This window comes from Setaria italica, chromosome II (assembly GCF_000263155.2).
Source record: "Setaria italica strain Yugu1 chromosome II, Setaria_italica_v2.0, whole genome shotgun sequence".
Lineage (NCBI taxonomy): Eukaryota > Viridiplantae > Streptophyta > Magnoliopsida > Poales > Poaceae > Setaria > Setaria italica.
The window spans coordinates 2,976,325-2,997,033 of record NC_028451.1 but is presented as its reverse complement, the minus strand read 5'-3'; the positions used below and the strand labels follow the sequence as shown (position 1 = coordinate 2,997,033).

General features: G+C 47.4%; 1 protein-coding gene across 1 annotated transcript; it reads right to left on the bottom strand.

The window, feature by feature from the left end:
- Positions 1–4,794: 4,794 nt before the first annotated feature.
- LOC101769809 lies at positions 4,795–13,414 on the bottom strand. The gene is made up of 3 exons (XM_004955429.2): positions 13,293–13,414; positions 5,754–7,209; positions 4,795–5,543 (listed from the first exon to the last, which is right to left on the bottom strand). Exons 1-3 carry the CDS (start codon positions 13,388–13,390, stop codon positions 5,034–5,036), a joined length of 2,064 nt encoding a protein of 687 aa, XP_004955486.1. The 5' UTR covers positions 13,391–13,414; the 3' UTR covers positions 4,795–5,033.
- Between the last annotated feature and the right edge of the window lie 7,295 nt (positions 13,415–20,709).

The window sequence follows — 20,709 nt, the reverse complement described above, 5'->3', positions numbered from 1 at the left end:
CTCATTCCACACAGCCCACAAAGGGATCCATTAGGTACATATAGAGATAAGGTAGGGGTAAAATAGGAAGAAACTAATATAGCTATTAGACTTATCTAACATTCTCCCCCTAAGTCTAGAAGAAAGGAAAGCATAATTGGTGATAAGGTGTACGTAGTCACGAACCACCCACAGACACTAGTGCTCACAGGCACAATAGACACTACTAATATATATTATTCTAAAGACTCCTCCTGAGCGTTGATGAGATTGCCTTGACGCTCCTTCCTCAGCAAACTTAAGCAGACTTGCTATCCAGCATCCATCTGCATGCGTCAGATCGCGTGTCCCTCAGCCTCTGCGAAAGAGCGAGACTCACCCACGGTACCGGTACCGTCCCATCCCGGCACCCGTGGAAGCCCGGGGACTGGGGTAGGCATGCTCAGCAAAGAAGAGCTGCCCATTCCCTAGCTCCCTCAAAATGAACATAGTAGTTGTACGTCGAAGCTGAGCCACGGTCAACCATCTTGCCCCGCACCATCTCCTTGGTGCCGAGCTGTGTCACCTCCGCGTAGAGGACGTAGAGGTTGTTCTTCCCCCTATCCACCTTGGCAAGGAGGCGGTGGCGTCGATCCTAGATGCGGAGCACTCCGTTGTCGATCTCCACGTGCAACCTGTTCTCATCTAGTTACCCGAGGCTGATGATCGAGTTCCTCAACGCGGGAATGTACTACACACCGGTGAGGAGCCGGTGCTCGCCAGTCTTGGCGACGAGGACAATGGAGCCGACGCCCTTGATCTCCACGATCGAAGAGTCGCTGAACTTGACGGAGCCGTGCACGTTGACATCCAAGTTGGAGAAGTACTCCCTGGGCCTGGTCATGTGGTGTGAGGCACCACTATCCAGGAACCACAGGTCAATCTTGTCATCGTTGCTGCTGTCGCCGAGGGAGACATGTGCGCATGGCTCGTCAAGGTGGAGGAGAGCTGTCGCGGCCGGTGCCGTGGGAAGAAGCTCGATCGTCCCGTGAGCCAGGAACAGAGCTGGCTCCTCCTCCTCCTCCCACAGCCTGCGCAACGTGGGCCTGATCGCGCATTGGCTGGCGGCACTCCCTGACCTAGTGGCCAGTCTTGCCACAGTTGTAGCAGGTGTTGTCTTGAGCGGCCTTGACCTCGCTGGCGGCACCGTCCTAGGCACCTCCTTGCGCCCCGCCGTCGGTGCCTCCTTCCGCCTTGCGCTGCTTGCCACGCTTGTGGCCACCTGTCGAAGACTCCCCCTCCTTCCGCTCCATCTAGCGGGCGAGCCACCTCTCCTCAGTGAGGTGCAGCTGACCGCCAAAGATGATCTCCCCACCAGAAGAAGTCTCGTCGGGGTCATCGAACACCTTGAATCGCCCCGTCAGCTCCTCGATCGACAACATCGAGATGTTTAGCAGCAACTTGATGGAGATCGCGAGCTGCGAGTACTTCTTCAGGACGACGCGCAGGAACTTTGCCATGGCTTTCTCTTCGTTGATCTCGTCATCGCCATACCACTTCAGCCGCTGCATCAGGCTGGAGGGGTGGAGAGCGAAGTCGTCGATGTCCTCACCTGGCTTGAAAGCCAGACGATCCCACTCTTGCCGAAGCTTCTGTAGAGTGGACTTGCAGGCGCAGTCGCTGCCGACTCGGGCCACAGTGATAGCATCCCAAGCAGCCATGGCAGTCCTCTTCCCCAAGAGGTTTGCTGCAATCTCCATTGGGACCGCAGCGAGCAACGCCTCGAGCGCTTGCCAGTCCTCGTGCCTGTCGATATCATCGTACCGGACCGCATCCCACGTCCCGCACCTGAAGCTTTACCTTCATGACTGAAGACCACTCCATGTAGTTGGTCTTCATCAACATCGGCCACTGTGTACAGCCGAAGGACTCCCGAACGACGGTCTTCATGACCCTCAGGGGTCGGCGCCTGGAGCCGACATCGGAGTCGTAGTCGGAGTCGAGGCCGAAGTCATGGACGGAGCTCCTCCTACTCGGAGGACACCCATCGTCCGTGCCTCGATGCAGATCGTGGACCCACCAATGTACTCCCATGTCTCGCCGTCGGTCCTCATCCTCCAACTCAGAACGGTCGCCGTGCACCTCGGCACCGGCGCCTTGCACCGCGCGCCTCAGCTCCATCTCATCACCACACGCCATCTTATGTGTTGCCTCCGCCTCCTCGCGCAGGCGGTCGGCCTCCAGACGCTGCTGAATAGCGGCCGCCTATGCCTCCTCCATCACTAGGCAGGCTGCCTCGACTGCACATGCCGCCGTGACCTTCAAAGCCGCCGCGCGTGCTGCTCGAGCTGCAGCCGCATCTCGCACCTCGACGTTGTGTAGCCGTGCTGCCGTCACCGCAGCCTCTCGCCTCAAGGCCTGTGACCGCTGCTCCTCCTTGCACACCGCAGCCACACGCCGTGCCCGGTGCCGCTCTGATGCGGCCTCCTCCTCAGCCGCAATGCGCTGCTCCTGCTCCTGGCGCAGGGCACGCCGTGCCGCCGCGCCCTCCTCCTCACACCGCTCCTCCTCGGCCGCGGCGCCGCGCACTACTCGTGGGTGAGTGGTGGAAGGAGGTACGGAAGGAGCCCCGAGAGCTGCCTGGAAGTACCGGCACCACGCTGGCCACCTGAGTCGCGGCGTCTGCGGGCCCGCGCCACCCGCATCAGCGCCGCCCGCACCACCCGCGGCTGGTGCTCTCCTGGAGCGTCTGGAGCCCGCCATGCTCGCCTGGAAAATGAGGAAAGGGTTGGGGAAGAAGCCTCGAACCTCCTGCTCACCGCCGCATCCGCTCGCTGCTGCCCTTGGCTGCCGCGTGCCCGCACGCAGTCGAGCCTGAGCCTCCTGCACTCGCGCGTCTGCCGCTGCTGCCCCTGGCCGCGCAGCTCCGGCGCTCGTGCGAGCCCAGCACCTCCGCAGCGCTGCCCCCTGGCCACGCGCGACTGCTACTGGCCGCCGCGCCCCCTGGCCTCGCGCGCCTGCTGCTGGCCGCTGCGGGCTCGAGCCTGCTGCTGCGCGACTGCTGCTGGCCGCCGCGCCCCCTGGCCTGCCGCGCGGCGCCGCCCCTGGCCACAGCACCTCCTGGCCTCCGTGCACGCGTCCGCCGCCCCTGGCCTGCTGCACGTCGTCGCCCTGGACCAGCTGCGCTGCTGCATTGGCCCGATCCGAGCCTCCCTGCCGCACGCGCCTCCCGCGCTGGCCCGCGGTCCACGCGCCACCGCCCGTGCGCCTCGCGCACGCGTCCGCTCGCGCGCCCGCCGAGCCTGCTGCGCGCCGGCGCCTAAACCGCCGCCTGCGCCGACTCGATCCGCCGCCTGCTGGCCCTGCTCCGCCCCGGCCTGACGCGCGAGCCTGCCGCGCGCCCGAACCAAGCACACAGCCGCCTCTTGCCGCACGCTCGCTGCCGTGCGCCGCTGACACCCGTACCGAGCCGCGCCGCCGCAAGTCGAGCCTGCCGCCGCCTGCGCCAGCTCGATCCGCCGCCGCCCACGCCCGATCCGCCGCCTCTCGCGCCGGATCCGCGTGCGGGGAGGGTAGGGGAGTTCGGCCGGCCGCCGGATCTGGGCCGGGAGCGTGCGCCGCCGCGCCGGAGGTGGGGCCGCCGGGCTAGGGTTTCGGGGTTGAGGAGCATGGGTGCACGGGAGAGAGAGGGGTGGGAGAGAGAAACTGGCTCTAGATGTCAATTGTTGGCCCAAACGATCTCTTTCTCATTCCCCACAGCCTCCAAAAGGGTTCATTAGGTACATATAGAGATAAGATAGAGGTAAAATAGGAAGAAACTAATATAGCTACTAGACTTATCTAACACATGCGACGCACGGTGACCGTCCCATCTTTTCTTCTCCTTCCCGCTGCTCTCTCGCTCGCTCGTTGCCGGCAAGAAATCGAGAGCTCGGAGGGGTGGGACGCCTGAGTCTGGGCGCGGGAGCACCAATGAACTTGAAGCCCAATAATCTTTTGCAGCACCGTTGCCCAACTGAACAGTCACATCACAAGAGTAACTTCATGTTCGCGTCCTGTAAGCCCACCAATTCATATTTTGTTTAGGTGATCCAACAGGAGTTCCTGATTTTTCAGTGTGATTAATGGATGCTTACCACAAATGCTACCTGATCGGAACTGAAACAACATTAACTTGTATCGATAGATAGGAGTGCCCGCAGGGCCGCCGTCAGCCTGGCACACTGATGAACAAGACACTACTTCCATTTGTATGTTACTCGAATAAACCATTCTACTTAGAAATCAAGATGACAGGTGACGGAGTGTTTTGTTGTAGCCAAAAAGCTCAGATGAACAGCCATTTCTTGATGGTGACGTCGGCAATTCATTTCTCCATTGTGGTTTTCCTGTGGGTATGAAAGACGACAGCCGTCCAACGAATGATCTTTTCCTCAATGCATTGTTGATTCAGGATTCACAAGATACTGTAAGCTCATGCATGGTTTTATTTGGATGCATATCATATTGTGTGTAAAAGGATATATGTCAACATAAGCCAGCAGGGTTTCAGATTATGCAATGCAACCAAATTTCAAGCCACAAGATCGTTGAACCCCAACTAAAATTTGGGCGGAATAGCGTGCAGGTTTCTAGTGTTTCAGTTTCAAATGCTCATTTGCTACTTAAACACCAAAGGGCCCGCATCCATTCTTCGCTTGCGTTGCAGATTGGAGTGCAGGGGTAAGCATCCAGGTCTTACCACCTTACGGACAGGCCCAATAAAACTGGAGAGCAATGATCAAATTAAGGTGGAAAACAGCTTGATGCCTGACGCTAAGAGCATTCGCACCAATGAACTTGAAGCCCAATAATCTTTTGCAGCACCGTTGCCCAACTGAATAGTCACTTCACAAGAGTAACTTCATGTTCGCATCCTTTAAGTAGTATTGTGCACCGTAAAAGAGCTCGGAATGAGAATAAAAATACAAGTTTTTTATTTTGTCAAACAAATAGCCTAGAAGACGATCCAAGATAAATCTTTGATAAAAACAAGATAATTTACTTAACGATGTCCCCTTTGTCAGACAGAGATATCAATTACCCTGTTTTTGTGCTGTCTTTAGGAGTTCTTGTGCTTCTTTCACTAGAGAAGCGAGAGACCTCGCTGGCTTGATCACCTCATGATCATTCCCAGCAAAGAGCATGCAGTTATCAACCTCCGACATGGTTCCCAAAGTCTCGGTCAGTGCTTCCTTGAAATTATGTTCATTGAAATATTGGATGCAGCTGGGCTTGGCTTGAATCATAGCTATCACCATCTGGCAGGTAAGTTTCACTACTCTCAGACACTCAGACTCAGTCGTGCATTGCTTGTTTACTTCCAGTATGTATTTGAGCTTCTCCGCAAGTGCTGCATCTTCAGGGGTGGATCGAGCAAAATCTTCTCTACTGATCACATTTTCGTTGCATATCACCACGGCGAGGGATAACATGGCTGCCATAAAGTTTCTTTCCTCGGATTTTTCTGGGGGCTGTTTTTTCAGAAAAATTTCCACTGCATCTGCACTTGTTCCCAATTTACTAGATAATATTTGATCGAGCACCTGTAACAAACATGATTTAATGCAAAGGATCAGCAATATTGATGCAACTCATCTCTAGTGGCAAGTTTTTTACACTACAGAATTAAGAGAAATTAACTGACATCTGAGAATTGGAAATAAGATCCAGCATGATGCAGAGGCAGAAGAAGCGAGAGTTGTTGTCAATTTTTCTTTTGTTCTAAACAAAAATAGGCAGAGGTAGCTAGTTACCTTGGTCAATAGATTGATCGCCTCTTGCTTGGAAATTATATCAGCAACATTAACTTCTCTTTCTCTTGCAGTGCTAACGGGAAGCAATCTGGCCAGTGCTTCCCCTGCTTTTCCCATTATCAGTCTGGTGGCATTTTCATCAAGGAAGATGCATAGCAGGGCCTTGAGAAGCTTGTTAAACTCCAGCTTTTTGAAAGAATCATCAAAGGCTAACTCCGTCAGGATCTCCAGGGCTTGTCTATGCAGTTCTTGGGCAGCTCCACTGCCAGTCTCCAAAATAGCCATCAGATTGCTGACAGCTTCTGTGGTACTCGCAAGTTCCTGGCGCAGCCTTGTGGCGCCATCTCCAGGGCATGCAAGTATCCTGCTTAACGCTGTGAGTGACTTACTTAGCATTCGAACAACCATTGTGTCCTCCCGCACAATGTTGAGAAAGTCAGGGCTGCTCAGTGGTGATGTGATCTTAGAGAGCAGCCTTCGGTGTTTGCTTATCTCTGCACAGTTCTCTTCGTCCTGTGTGAGCCCCTCGAGAATCAGCAGGCCTTGAGAAACCAGTTCTTTGGGTCCTCCAAATTCATATTCAGTTTGGTCCTTGATCTGCAGTACTGTGTCAGCACCATTTTGGTCCTCTGGCTCCTCCGACGGACCGGTAGCTTGTGACTCACAAGATTGCTTATTACAGCTTTCAAGTAGGGAACAGATGCATTGCAGTGTATCCGGGAAGTGAGCTATATTGAGGTCACTGGCAAGGTGTGCTACAATCCTTGCGGCACGCTCTCTGTTCTCGACGTTATCAGCTGTGCCTCTCAGACCAATCATACCGATCAGATTCTGAACCGAGATCCTGGAAGACAGTAGCTTCTGTCTTACAGACTTATCCTTACAGAACAACTGGTCTAACACCCTTGCTCCCCATAGATGGTCGTCATCCCCAGATGCAGACTGGAGCTTCTCTACACCGTATGCGATCAAGTTCCAATTGTCAGGCAGCCCCCCGTCCTTCCTAAACTTCCTAGCTGTTTCTGAACAGTAGATGCGAACGATATCTTCACGCCTTTCTTCAAGCCCACAGTGTTTTTCCGTTCGTGATGTTCCATCATCCACCAAGTCAATGACTATGTAGTAGAAGGCGAATAAACTCTGGAACAGAATTAGGCCATAGAAGATGTCTAGTGCGGCGTTCAGTTTTGATCTGTTGCCAATATCTCCACCCGCATCGCCATAATCTCGTTGTACAAGACGCCACACTGCGACACCCAGGTTCACAAATGGCGAAAGATAATAGAGCAAGATAAAACACATGATAAAAAACCCCTTCAGTCCTAGCACCACAAGCAGCACGATTAAAACCTTCACGTGCGCCTCGAACCATTTCTGTTTCAAGAGAGTATAAATGATTTCCACCTCTTCCAAATAAATCCCTTTAGTGAGCTCGGCGTCAGCAATTTTCGCCATCCTGCGTAATATGTTGGGTCAGCGAGGGAAAAGCTAAGGTTGTCTTGTGTCTATCGATATGACCATTAAAATTCAGGATATTGTGTCACACAGAATTGGGACTGAGCTGCTTGCGGCAGCCACTCCATGGCTAATTACAAGACATTTTTTTTTCTCTTTAGGAGTTGGAAGGTAGACAGGACAGCCACAACATAGTTCAAAAACCGTTACTATGCATTTTGGAAGTTTCGGGCTCAGGATGAGAATCCAGGACAAGGTTAAGGACTGCTTGTAAAATTTACTCAAGTTCCTTTTTAACAAAAACTAGTCCATCAACCCGTACTTCCGCACGGGCTAATATTTTTTAGAAGCTATTGTATTTGAAAATTATTTAAAAATAAACTCCTAACTAATAATCAAAATTGTTTACCTACTACTCTCTTATTTTTCAATACTTCAACATAATACTTAAACAGATATGTACTTATCTTTATCCAGTTGTGATTGATTTTTAATTAATAATTACTCTATGCACGTTTTCATCCATATTCGTACTTATTCCATTTTGTATCACACTTCCAATCCTCCATATATTATGTTTAGCATACAAATTAATATTTTTCATCGATTCCTCGCATACATGTATAAATGGTCTAAATGGTGGTACTTATCATGTGCATATACTTTAACTTAGTATATTTATATTAACAATGATATAAATAGGTAATTTAGAATCATATATTAGTTTACTTTTTGACTTTTTAATGATGCACACAAAGATAATTAGATTAATATTTAGGTGTTTACTTTAGGTTATTTTTAATAACGACATATGTGGGTAACATAGATAAAATTTTAGAATGACATTTTAAGTTATGCTTTATAATGATGTGTATTAGTAAATTGGATGAAGATTATGGGGTTACTTTAGATTATTTTTTATAATAGCTGAGCTCGGTAATTTAGATATAGGTTTAGAGCTCATTTTCGAATATTTTCACAATGACAGAGGAGGGTAACTTTTTAGAAAATATAATAGATCAATGGCTATGATTATTAGAGTTTACAGGATTGGTGTTTGATGTTTTAATTTTTTATGAGAATTTATCTGTTTTTTCTAGCTTGTCTCGTGGGAACTAATGCGGAGTCTCCAATGGAAAAAAATAAGACTACATTGCTACAAAACTATTACCATAAGCTACCTCTCGTATGTTAAATATTTGAATACAATACTTATGTAGATATATACTTAATATCTTCATCCAATTGTGATAGATTTTAGTTAGTTATTACTCTATAATATTTTCAACCATATGTATAATCTTTAACTTTTCACTTTGCATCGTAGGTATGCGCTTGAATTTGTTTAATGAATCCTAAGTTTGAGATACAATTTTAGCATAGAAATCTATATTCTCATCACTTTATATCCTTATAAATGGTTGGTAATTACTCTATAATATTTTCAACCACATTTATAATCTTTAACTTTTCATTTTGCATCGCAAGTATGCGCTTGAATTTGTTTAATGAACTCTAAGTTTGAGATACAATTTTAGCACAGAAATCTATATTCCCATCACTTTATATCCTTATAAATGGTGTCACACATCGTATATCGTATACCAACAGTGAAAGTTATAGACAATTTAGAATCATATATTGCTATACATTTTTAATTAAGGTTATTTGATTCAAACATAGGGTTACCCCATGTTATTTTTAATAATGACATGTGTGGGTAATATAGATGCAAATTTAAGGGGTTGCTTAAAGTTTTTAAAGTAATAGTGGTAGGCAATTCAATTGCAAATTAGGGGTTATTTTAAATATTATTTATAATGGCATAAGTGGGTAATTTGGATAAAGATTAGGGGGTTACTTTAGTTTATTTTATATAATGGCAGAGGTGGGTAATTTATATATAGATTTAAGGGGTTACTTTAGGCTATTTACATAATGGCATAGGTGGGTAATTGTTTAAAAAATATAATAGATCCAAAGGCTATGATGATTTTAATGTATCGATTGATGGTCGGATGTTTTGCTTTTTTGTGAGAATTTTTAGAATTTCTCTTTTTTTCTAGACTGTCCACCTAGGAATCCTAGGTGGCTTCACCTGAAGGCTTCAAAAGGAGCCTCCAATTAGTAATAGTAAGATACCGACTATGACAACCAGCCCTGTACAGGAGTAGGTTAAAGGTTAGTTATATAACTTTAAAAGCCATTTTGGTCCATATAACTTTAAACTTATCTCACACGAAAAAGAGGAGATAACAATGGATACGCAAACAGTTAAACCAGCCAGGTCAACATAAAATCAAGGAGTCGAGACAAAGCAGGTAACTTTATTTTCCCACAGACGCAACATATGGCCGATGTTTTATCATTGTCTATATATTTTTGTAAACCAAGAATATTTTTTTGACATGCATATAAACTTTGTCTAAAAACATGAAGGCCATATGCTATGAGTTGGGGATAGATCCCTAGTACCCGCAAGGAAGGAAGAAGATGAATTCTAATTAGAATTCTGTAATCCTACTAGGACTCATCCTTGTAACCGACTAGTTATCCCGTTCCCTGAAGTATATAAAGGAGGGCAAGGTACTTAGATTGGCAGAACCACAACAGAGGATCAAATACTCAATACCAAACAACACCCAGGACGCAATATACAATACCCCAAACAGAACGTAGTGTATTACGCTACAGTGACCGTCCGAACTTGTATGAATCCGTATCTTGTATCCTCGCTTTTTCTATCAAGTTCCAAGTTCGATGATCCCCCACCAACCAATCTACTACCTCAGAATACCCCTTGGTAGGTTGCCGAGTATAAAACATCGACATCTAGCACGCCAGGTAGGGGTGATTATCGAGATCATCGGGTGAGCTTGAAGGACCTCATTTTAAAAATCAATCTACTCGACAAGAAGCAAGTCACCGAGTTTCAATTCAAAGCGGATATGAGAAGCTTGCGGGAGATCAATCGGTTGTCAGCTCGTGTGCATGCAAAATGCCGTAGCATTGGTCGCCCTGCTATAACTGATCATTCTCCGTGGTTCCATGCGTTGCTCAAGGTTGATTAGAAGGAACAATACCAACGTTTTTCCCGTCTCTAAGTCGAAGTCACCGAGGATGCATCTTAAGCTAATTGCCTCTGGTTGTCGAATCCTATACTAATCAACAACTAGTTGGAATCGATTCCGACTAGTTAGCTTCATCAACAACCGTCGCGGCTTCACGACGACCGCCACGACTTCATCGACAATCATCCACGAATCAAGCTAAGTCACATTTTTGATTATTTCATATATTTTTTCTAGCTTGTTTTCCACATGATGGGCAATGCGTTGAGTACTTATTTGTGTACACCTCTCAACGGGAATTACCCACTAGAGCTATACTTTGTCGATTATTCCTGGGTATGTTAACTGAGTGCCATAGGCTTGGTAAATTGAATTACGGAGGCTATGGCCACGGGTTTGGTGCACTGAGTACTGGAGGCTCGCAGTGGCTACACCCTAAGGAGGCACAAATCCTATGCGCAGCAACGCACACTCTTCTTGCCAAAAGGTAGAAAAGTCTCATCGACTACTTTACGCGCAATCGCGCTCTCTTTTTGTTGCAATGTCGACTACTTATTTTTTGCTGTCTCCTATTAGTCATCACTAATCTCCTTGAGGAAAACATGCCTCAATACGTGAAAGCCTCGGATCTTCTATCATGCCTAAATGTTAGGACGCGTACACGAGATAAAGATCTCAGACACATAGCAGAAGTGCGAGTACGCGTACACGAGACAAAGATCTCACATGCAGTGGCAGTAGCTAAATAGGGACTAATATTCTAAATGTAACATGCTAACTACTCGAGAGAAATATGACCAAAACAAGAGCATGACACACAACATTTACATTCATTACTAAATACATTTCAATAGTATCTTCAAAATTCTACAAATATACTACGTAATGTATGCATCTCTTTGTGCAGGTCAAGCTTCAGCGATGACTTTCCATGACACCAAGCGTATCTCCAGTGGCTCCGCTAGCTCCCCAGATACTACTCAAAATATTTCCAATGGCTAAGCTAGGTTCCAAGCTCGGGGGCTAAGCGCCAAATAACTACTCGACGTGGCTCCTTAAGCTGACCTGGCGCATAAGCTCAGGGGCTGGACACCGCAAAACTCTAACGATTGGCGTGAAGACTAAAGCTTGCTAGACCCTTGAATTGACTATTTAATCATTCCAAGGCTCAGGGGTTAATAAGCTACACCCTGTCAGGGATAGATCACCATTACTCGCAAGGAAGGAAGAAGACGGACTGCTACTAGGATTTCTATGTAATCGTACTAGGACTCATATCATATAATCCTACTAGGACTCCTCCTTGTAACCAAATAGTAATCCCGACCCCTGGATTATATAAAAGAGGATAGGGGTCCCTTGATCGGTAGGCCAAGACCTCATAGAAGTATAACAGAGGACCAAATTCTCAACACCAAACAACACCCAAGCGCAGGACGCAATATACAATACCCCAAATAGTACTTAGGGTATTACACTACTTTGGCGGCCCGAACCTGTATAATTTTGTGTCTTGTGTCCTCGCTTTTACCTGCAAGTTCGAGGTCCGACGATCCCCACCAACCAGTCTACTACCTCGGGACACCCTTCGGTAGGTTGTCAGGTATAAAACACTGACACACCCAACAATTGATTTTTTCAAGATGAGAAAAAAGAAAATTCAAGATTTTATTGACCCTCAGCTTGATTCATCGATTCAACCTAAGGCTCGGGGCTACTCCATTTGGAGTACAACTTTTATCACCCTCCATATCATATTCCAAAGATGAAGATTACAAATCAAGATGATCAAGGGCTTGAGCACACAATAGCTTTGTGGCATCTTTGAAGCACTTTGAAGATTCAGCCAGACAAATACTCGAAGAGTATTAGAACTACTCAATGAGGATTGACTATGAAGCGCTCGGGGGTTGTTGTGGATAGATCCCTAGTACCCGCAAGGAAGGAAAAAGATGAACTCAGAATTTTATAATCCTACTACAACTCATACCATGTAGTTCTACTAGGACTTCTCCTTGTAACTTACAGTTATCCCACCCCCTGGAGTATATAAAGGAGGGTAAGAGTACCTAGATCGGCACATTTCGACGCTGCTAGTGCACATTCGGTGGGAAATTTCCCATCGGATGCTTTCACGTAACAATAAAAATTACCTAGTGCAATATCAACGATCACATTTTGCAACATGAAAAAATAACTACGTTGTTCGACTCTAGGATACAAAATTGCCACCGCAATCTGAACACTATGTTTCAGGCAACATTTATTATGAAATATACAAAAATAATAGTTGCAACATATATGTTTATCTATTGCAACATATGTCGAGCTGTTCAGTTTTTTAAGATTCCGGATGTATACTTGATTTCGAGCAGGGGCGGATCCAGGGCCCGGGCTGCCCGGGCTGCAGCCCGGGGCGAGACCATGGAGTCCCTTTAACCTATGTGCTGTTTAGCCTAATAAAATGAGGTTTAGGAGATAAAATTAGACTATTTTAGGTGTGATTCAACAGCTCAGCCCGGGACGCAGTCCCGTTCTGGATCCGCCCCTGATTTCGAGGTAAGCTGGCGCCAAGTTTGCCAGCCGTCTCTCGATTTCAAGCTAGATCCGCCGCGGGCGAGTTCGTGCACAGGTACTCTATTTTTATTGGCGCTCGATTATGACTTTTGAGGTCCGCTAGTGCCGTTTCGCTGACACCACCTCGCTATCCTGCTCTCTCTCTCTCACTCCTACACAAAGTATATAAGTATCTCTCTGTCGCTCGGGCTCTCGCTCGCTCACTCTCTCTCTCTCTCTCTCTCTCTCTCCGCGGACAGACTCACGCACGCGCGCGCGCACTCTGACATTGTCGGCGACACTCGCTCTCTCGCACGCACCGGCACTCACACGCACACATAGATGGAAAACGAAGAACTTGGCTGGCAGGTTCACTCATAATATATATATATATATATATATATATATATATATATATATATATATATATATATATATATATATATATATATATTACCTGAATGCCAAGAGGAAGCTGAGTGCAGTGAGGACCCAGAACTCCTTGAACAGGAGATCGTCGATGAAGCCTCCGAGGAGCACGACGGTGGACCACATCAACGCCAGGAATCCCAGAGCGCTTACAATAGTGTCATGATGATTTGTTAAATGAAACAATCCCTCTCAATAATGCAAGTTTCAATTTATTTTTTCATAGGTGGCCATAGTATTTAATTCATGATGTGGAATCGTTTGATTGGACACATGATATGATGAAATAAACTCTAGTCCGTCATGGATTTGCCAGCGTGTGGTCGCTGCTCATGCTGCCCGAGTAATAGATAGCTTGACCGCTCCATTTCTGGGTCGCGTTAGTTCAGCAGATGCTGTCAGCCTGTCACAACATGTACATGTCAGCACATGACGAGGGAGCACAAGTGGCAATAGCTTCCACCCAAATTAAGTTTTGGGATGCAATAATCCGCCATCCCAAATTAAAGCTGTAGGAGATGCTGCTCCGGTATCGCTACAGTAGTAGAGAACTGACTTTCGATGCACTTCCTTTTAATTCCGGTTTAAAGTAGGCTCAGTATAAAAGGGGTGTGCGGAGCTTTACTCCCGGTTGGTATTTACAACCGGAACTAAAAGTTACCTTTAGTCCTGGGTGAAAAAATCAGCCACCCGTGGGGGACCCTTTAGTCCCGGGTGAAAAAATCAGCTACCCGTGGGGACCCTTTTGTCTCGGGTGGTAAGAATAACCCGGACTAAAGGTCACCTTTTTAATCCCGGTTGGTGTTACCACTTGGGACTAAAGCTCACGACACCAACCGGGATAAAAGGGTCCCTCACGGGTGGCTGAAAAAGAACTAAAGCCCTCGGACCCTTTTATCCCGGTTTGTAATACCAACCGGGATAAAAGGGGGTCTTTTATCCCGGTTGGTGTTTCCAACCGGGATAAAAGGATCCCCCACGTGTGGCTGGGGCATAACTAAATTTTTCGGACTCTTTTATCCCGGTTTGTAATACCAACCGGGATAAAAGGGGATCTTTTATCCCGGTTGGTGTTTCCAACCAAAATAAAAGGGTCCCCCACGAGTTAGTATAAAAGGATTGGATCCCTCAGATGTGGTGTGTAGGTGGGGATGGCAAGGAAGCTACACGCGAGGCTTGAGGTCGTGGGTTTGAATCCCACGAACCACGCACGCGCATATTTCGCGTGAAAATCACGTGACTTGTGATTTGCGACGTGCGCCCGTGTGGGGGGCCTCCCTGGGACCCCTCGGGGATTTATTTATTTTGCATTTTTTTTTGCAAAACCATTTTGAGTGACTTGTTTAGCATTCCAACCATTTTTTTGTCCCGTGCATTGCTGAGGAAGTCATGGCTGCTCAGTGGGGATGTAATCTTAGCGACCAGCCGTTGGTGTCTGCTGATCTCCGTGCAGTTTCCTTCGTCTTGTGTGAGCCTCTCAAGAATCAACAGGCCTTGAGAAATCAGCTCCTTGGCTCCTCTAAATTCGTAGGGAATTCCTGGCCTCCCCTCTCTCTCTTTCCGGGCATCTTCCATAGCTTGTCGACATGCCTCACGGCAGTCCTTGGTAAAATCCCACACCAAAGCTATTCCTTTTCTCTTGGCTAAACTGGCTTGTTCGTGTTCATGGCCATCAGTTTGGTCTTTGATGGGCACTGCCATGTAGGCATCATCTTGATGCTGGGATGTTTCATGTTGATCCTTTTATCATCAGGAAGAAGTCTGTTTTGAGGATTCTCAGATGGACGACAAGTAGTAACTTGTGGCTCACAATATTGCTTACAGTTGCTTCTTTCAAGTAGGGAACAAATGCATTGTACTATACCCGGGAAGTGTGTTATATTGATGCTAGTGGCAAGATGAGCCACAATCCTTGTGGCGCGCTCTTTGCTCTCGATGATGTCATGAGCTACGCCTCTCCGACCAATCATGGCGATCAGATTCTGAATAGAGATCCTTGAAGACAGTAGCTTCCGTCTTATTGATGCATCCGTGTCGTCGAAGAGCTTGTCTAATACCCTTGCTCCCCATAGATAGTCATCATCCCCAGATGCAGACTGGAGCAACCCAATAGCGTATGTGATCAAGTACGTCCCAGTTGCAGGGCAGCTTCCCGTCCTTGCTAAGCTTCTTTTCTGGTTCTGAATAGTACATTCGAACTGCTTGTTGTCGGTAACCCCATTCTTCCTCAAGCCCAGAGTGCCTGTTCGTCAGAAGCTGCATGTATTCTCCATTAAGGTAAATGACTATGTAGTACAAGCTGAATAAGCTCTGCAGCAGATGTAGAGCATAGAAGATGTCCAGTGCAGCGTTCAGTTTTGCCGCCGCTCCGTTGGCGGCAATGTCTCGGCCATGTACAAGACGCGACACTGAGACTCCCAGGCTCACAAATGGCGAAGACAGATAGAGGCATGCATAACAAGTGGCTATGATCCACTTCACTAGCTGCATTGTACGCAACATGCTGATTATGGTCTTGTGCGCCTTGATCCACTTCTGTTGCCGGAGCACACAGATTATACCAATCTCGTGCCCAAAACGTATTGAAGTTTCCATGATCCTGCAGGATAATGTGTGTATTGTCGGTGAGAGAGATATGACAAGTAAAATTTATTGAAGAGATCGACTTCAATGGCAGGATTGTAAAATTGCAATTGAAGAGAGATGGGAAACCGGCCTCGATGCCACGACGAAGGTGAGTGCGGTGAGAAGCCAGAACTCCTTGGGTGGCAGATCGTGGACGACGAAGCCGCCGAGGAGCACCACGGCGGACCAAGACACTGCCAGGAACCTCAGAGTTCTTATAATCTTAGCTGTCCCCGCCAGAAGCCCCAAGAAGCGATTGATCATCAGCTTTTCCGGCCTGGGGATGATCCTCGTCTCTTCCATGATTCGATCTCAACTCTGTCTCTCTGATCAAGGGAAGCTAGTAATGCTAGCTGCTTCCAGTTCCAGATGAAGGAAGGAATTAATATCTGTCGTTGGCGAGATGAGAATGGTACGTTCATCACTTGGATTTGTTAGCAAATCCCTAAATTTAGAAGTGTGCTTTCTGTTGTTTCATGCTTGAGCTCAAGAAATGTGTGGACGGCGTTGGGCGTCCGAGTCTTACGCCATGGACTTGTGCGTGAGAAGCGCTTATGCATGTGCTCCTTCCTTCTTTTAGTTGTATGTGCATACCAATCAAGGGCAAATTAATTACAGAGAAAAATAGTTGCATGTGTACGGGACACAACAAATTAATCAGTTAAAAAACATAGGATAATGGATCCAACAATTTTCAACGAGCAGCTAGTAGCATTTTCTTTTCGCATGCACTGCAGTAGGTACCAAAATAGAAATTACAAAACTCTCATACCCATATAAAGTTTGTAATCATCCAAGATCATATATGAAAAAGTTACAAACTTATTTGCATGGAAGCATTTATAGGGGCGGCCCATGCCACAGTAACTTCATGTTCAGATCCTCTAAAATTGTACTATTTCTTGCTGGCAGTAAACTTTTTTGTACAGTTTTATTAAAAAGACTGTATTAATAATACTGTACAAAATCCTATGTTAATACTCTATAGCAATATCCCATAGTGAACAAGGCTACAATTGTCCTCACGGCATAAGTTATCGATGAAAGTGTTGGGAGCTTCTACAAAATGCATAACAAAATCTTACAATTTCCTAAATCTTATTAGCCTGCCCTAAAAAAACGCGGTCAATTTTGCTGTTTACTGCTATATATTTCAAACAGGTTGCCAAAAAAACAACACGCATTTCCAGCCCAGGTACTGGAGACAAAAATGTTTTAATAAGGAGGCACACGGCACACATACCACATGTGTTTACCACACTTAAACTTCGAAGCAAACACAAGTAGCAGCTACCAACGCCTAGAGCCCCTAACAGAGTAACAGCTCAGGCCTTCCCATGACTGAAGCTTCAGCAAAAATCAATAATAGTGTAACTGTCAAGTAATTAATCAGAAATGTTGATGGGCGCACAGAGTTGTACCCAAGTCCATTTGTCAACAGCTTCCCTGTGTGGTCTCAAATTGAAGAAATGAGTGTGTCAGGTTCCCGGGGTCTCAAAAAGCTCCCGGTTACCTCCGCAAGTCTAGCTTGCGGAGTACCTCCGATTCCGCTGCTATAGTCGTCGTCTTCGGTCTTCACTTCACGTTCTCCATGCATGATGATGGCTGGTGTAGATGTGGGTGTCGGCATCGTCCATGGCCTCGTCGGTGTCCATAAGCCGGTGTAGCGCAGCTGGGACATCAGCTCCGCCCGCCTGCGTCGTCCACCTTGTAGGTGTCGAACAACACGTGGTAGTCATAGTAGGGGTAGGTTGGCGATGCATGGTCACGTGTAGCTGAACCGAGTCGATGTCGTAGCAGCTTGGTCATCGGTGTCAAGTTGATCTCTAGATCTTGAGTGCCAAAGTCGAGCCGCAGTCCGCGAGATCGAGGTACGTCGTAGTCGTGGTTGAGATAGCCGTCGAGTCATCGAGGTAGCCATCGGAGTCGTCGAGGTCATGGTAGCTGTCGGGGTCGTGGCAGCTGTCGGAGTCGTTGAGGTTGTGGTAGTCGTGAGGTCGTGGTAGCCGTCGGGGTTGTGGCAATCGTCGAGGTCGAGGTTGTGGTAGCCGTTGGTGTCGTGGCAGCCGTCGGAGTCGTCGAGGTTGAGGTCGCGGTAGCCACCCGATCGTGGTAGCCACGGAGTCGTCGAGGTCAAGGTCATGGTAGCCACCGAGTCGTGGTAGCCATGGAGTCGTCTGAGGTCGAGGTTGAGGTAGCTGCCTGAAAAGAATCGGTGATCGTAGCCTAAGAGGTAGCCTAAGAGGGCGAGGGGGTAAATTAAGCGACTTAAAAACTTAACCTATGACTTACACTACTTTGCATCAAAATATAAACTAGATCATGCTATCTAGATGTGCAATCTACGGTTGATCTAGTGTGAAACCCTCATCCCAAAACAAGTTTTGCAACCCATAGCCAATCCTATCAAGACTACTCTAGGAAAGTAAAGGCACACAAGTTGCAAGTATGAAATGCGGAAACATAAGGAGGGGATGAGAGGAAGCAAACTCTTAACACAAGGATTTATCCCGTGGTATCGGTAGGCACTAAGCCACCACTAGTCCACGTTGTTGAAGCAATCACACAAGAGTATTACTTCCCGGTCACCAAGTCTCTCCCAATGTGCCTCTTGACTTGCCACAAAGGCTCGGCCACTAAGGCTCACGCCAAGTTTCTCGGTCACCTTGATGCTGTCTTCACTAAGGAGCTTTTCCATGAAGGAAGGGGGTCTCCACGTCCCCCGCACAAGGTCGTCGATGCCGCTCCACACCAAGCCGGAGGGTCGAAGACTTGCCGGCGAGCCACCAAGGCTCCAATGCGCCATCACACCTCTTGTACAGTGGTGGTTCACTCTAGAACCTAATCACAAGGTTGGCACACCTTACACTCCTCTCTAGGCCTATCCTAGCACTAATCACTCTCCTAAGCTTGTGCATGGATGTATCACTTAAGCACTTTTGGTGGCATGGATGTGTTCTTGATGAGTCTTGGTCTTCAATACCTCCCTTGACACTCCAGTAACGCCAAATGGGCGAGTAGTAGGGGTATAAATAGCTCCAAGGGCTCAAAGAGCTATTGCTCCAATGGCTAGTAAAAAAGTATACCATCGAATATTCCGATGGTCTATTTTTGGTATGCATCGGAACATCCGGTGCAACTAGCCGCCCAAATTCCTCAGAAATTCATCCGACACTTTATCTGATGCCCCCATCGGATCATCCAATGCTACTGTTCACGTCACATAGCCGGTGGATCCCCCTAATGTCATTGATCCGATGCTTTCTCCAATGGTGCCGTCAGATCATCCGGTGCTAAAGGATTTCTGGCCAAAACCTTCTGTAAGGGATCAAAGAAAATATGCTTTGTCTGACGCTCCTCTTGCGCATACCGTCTGATCATCCGGTGCTATTGGATTTTCTTCATCTTCCAAGTATGCCCCTCAGGATTCATCCGATGCTACTAGAAAAGTGACCATCGGAATATCCGATGGTTGAATTTGCCTAATCTTCTTTGCAGCGTACCAATTTACTCCGACGCTTGCTCCGACGCCTACCTGGGGACCATCGGAACATCCGATGGTGCATTTTTCATTGCAATTCGTTCAATGCAAGCACCAAACATACTGTCACTTGGATGGTGCATTTTTTCTATCATTTATATGCTTCAATATCATAAAATAATTCGAGATATCATAGCTTGGTCACTTAAATACCATAGCTTGGATACTTGAATACCATGATTTGGATACTCAAATACCAAAACTTGGATGTCAAGAATACCATTATTTGAACCTTAGCATGATTTGATTTGCATTCTTGGGACCTAGAAAACCTACAAGGTACATGCTACATAAAGTATTAGTCACTTAATCACCAAAATCACAAACTATGGCTTAATGAGATCAAAATCACAAAATCGCTACGCCGCCCGGCAGCCCGGGTTTGGCACGTCCTCTCTGGGAGCGCCGTCTTGGGGGCTCCGGCACGCCCGACGGCCTCGTGGTGTCGGCGGCGGCCGTGGCGTCGTCTTGTCGCTACAGCACGCCTCCGGCAGCCCCACGCGGCATCGTAGAGGTAGTTGCTGTTCACGTAGACCGTAGACGACCGGCGGGGAGCTCCATCCGGTGAGTGTGTTCCAAGTAGTTTTTATGCTGGTGAAGGTGCTTGCATGTGCATGTAGGGCACTATACAGGATGTGGGCTCCTTGCTGCTTATATTAACTTGCACAGCGCGTACGCGGCACCGGCACCCTTCATACTTCCAGCTAGTGCAGCAGGCCAACGCGCGTCGATGATGGCACGGCGCCGCGATGGCACCGTCCGGGCTCGTCAGTGGGCTGCCTCGGCATCGGCGCCCGCAGCTCCTTCGATCTTTACCGCGTCATCACCGCAGGCTGGTGAAGCATGCTCACGCACGGCACGCTCCAGCGCGGTATCCACGGACTTGATGGCCATCTCCTCACCGACAGCAGGCTTGAAGCTTCTGGCTGCTGATGGATCGAGCTCCTCATGTCCCATGATGCATGTGCGTGGATGACCTGTGGGAGTGAAGGGAAGCAAGTAAAGAAATAATCAATCTATATCATTCACTACAGGAAAGATAAAAATTGCCGAGTGTTTTTTATCGAACACTCGGTAAACAGGCTCTTTGCCGAGTGCTAAGCTAAAAACACTCGGTAAAGAAAAAACACTCATCAAATCGGGGCTTTGCCGAGTGTAAAAAAAAATACACTCGGCAAACCCCCATCTTTGCCGAGTGTAAAAAAAACACTCGGCAAAGAGGGGGGTTTGCCGAGTGTTTTTTTTGACACTCGGCAAAAAAATAATTTTTTTCCTCTTT

Excerpts from the sequence above, each read along its gene's own strand:
- LOC101769809 (XM_004955429.2), bottom strand. The coding sequence starts at position 13,390 with ATGTGGTCCACCGTCGTGCTCCTCGGAGGCTTCATCGACGATCTCCTG. Across the intron at positions 7,210-13,292 it reads AGCTTCCTCTTGGCATTCAG|GATGGCGAAAATTGCTGACG; the intron begins GTAATATATATA and ends CATATTACGCAG. Across the intron at positions 5,544-5,753 it reads CGATCAATCTATTGACCAAG|GTGCTCGATCAAATATTATC; the intron begins GTAACTAGCTAC and ends TGTTTGTTACAG.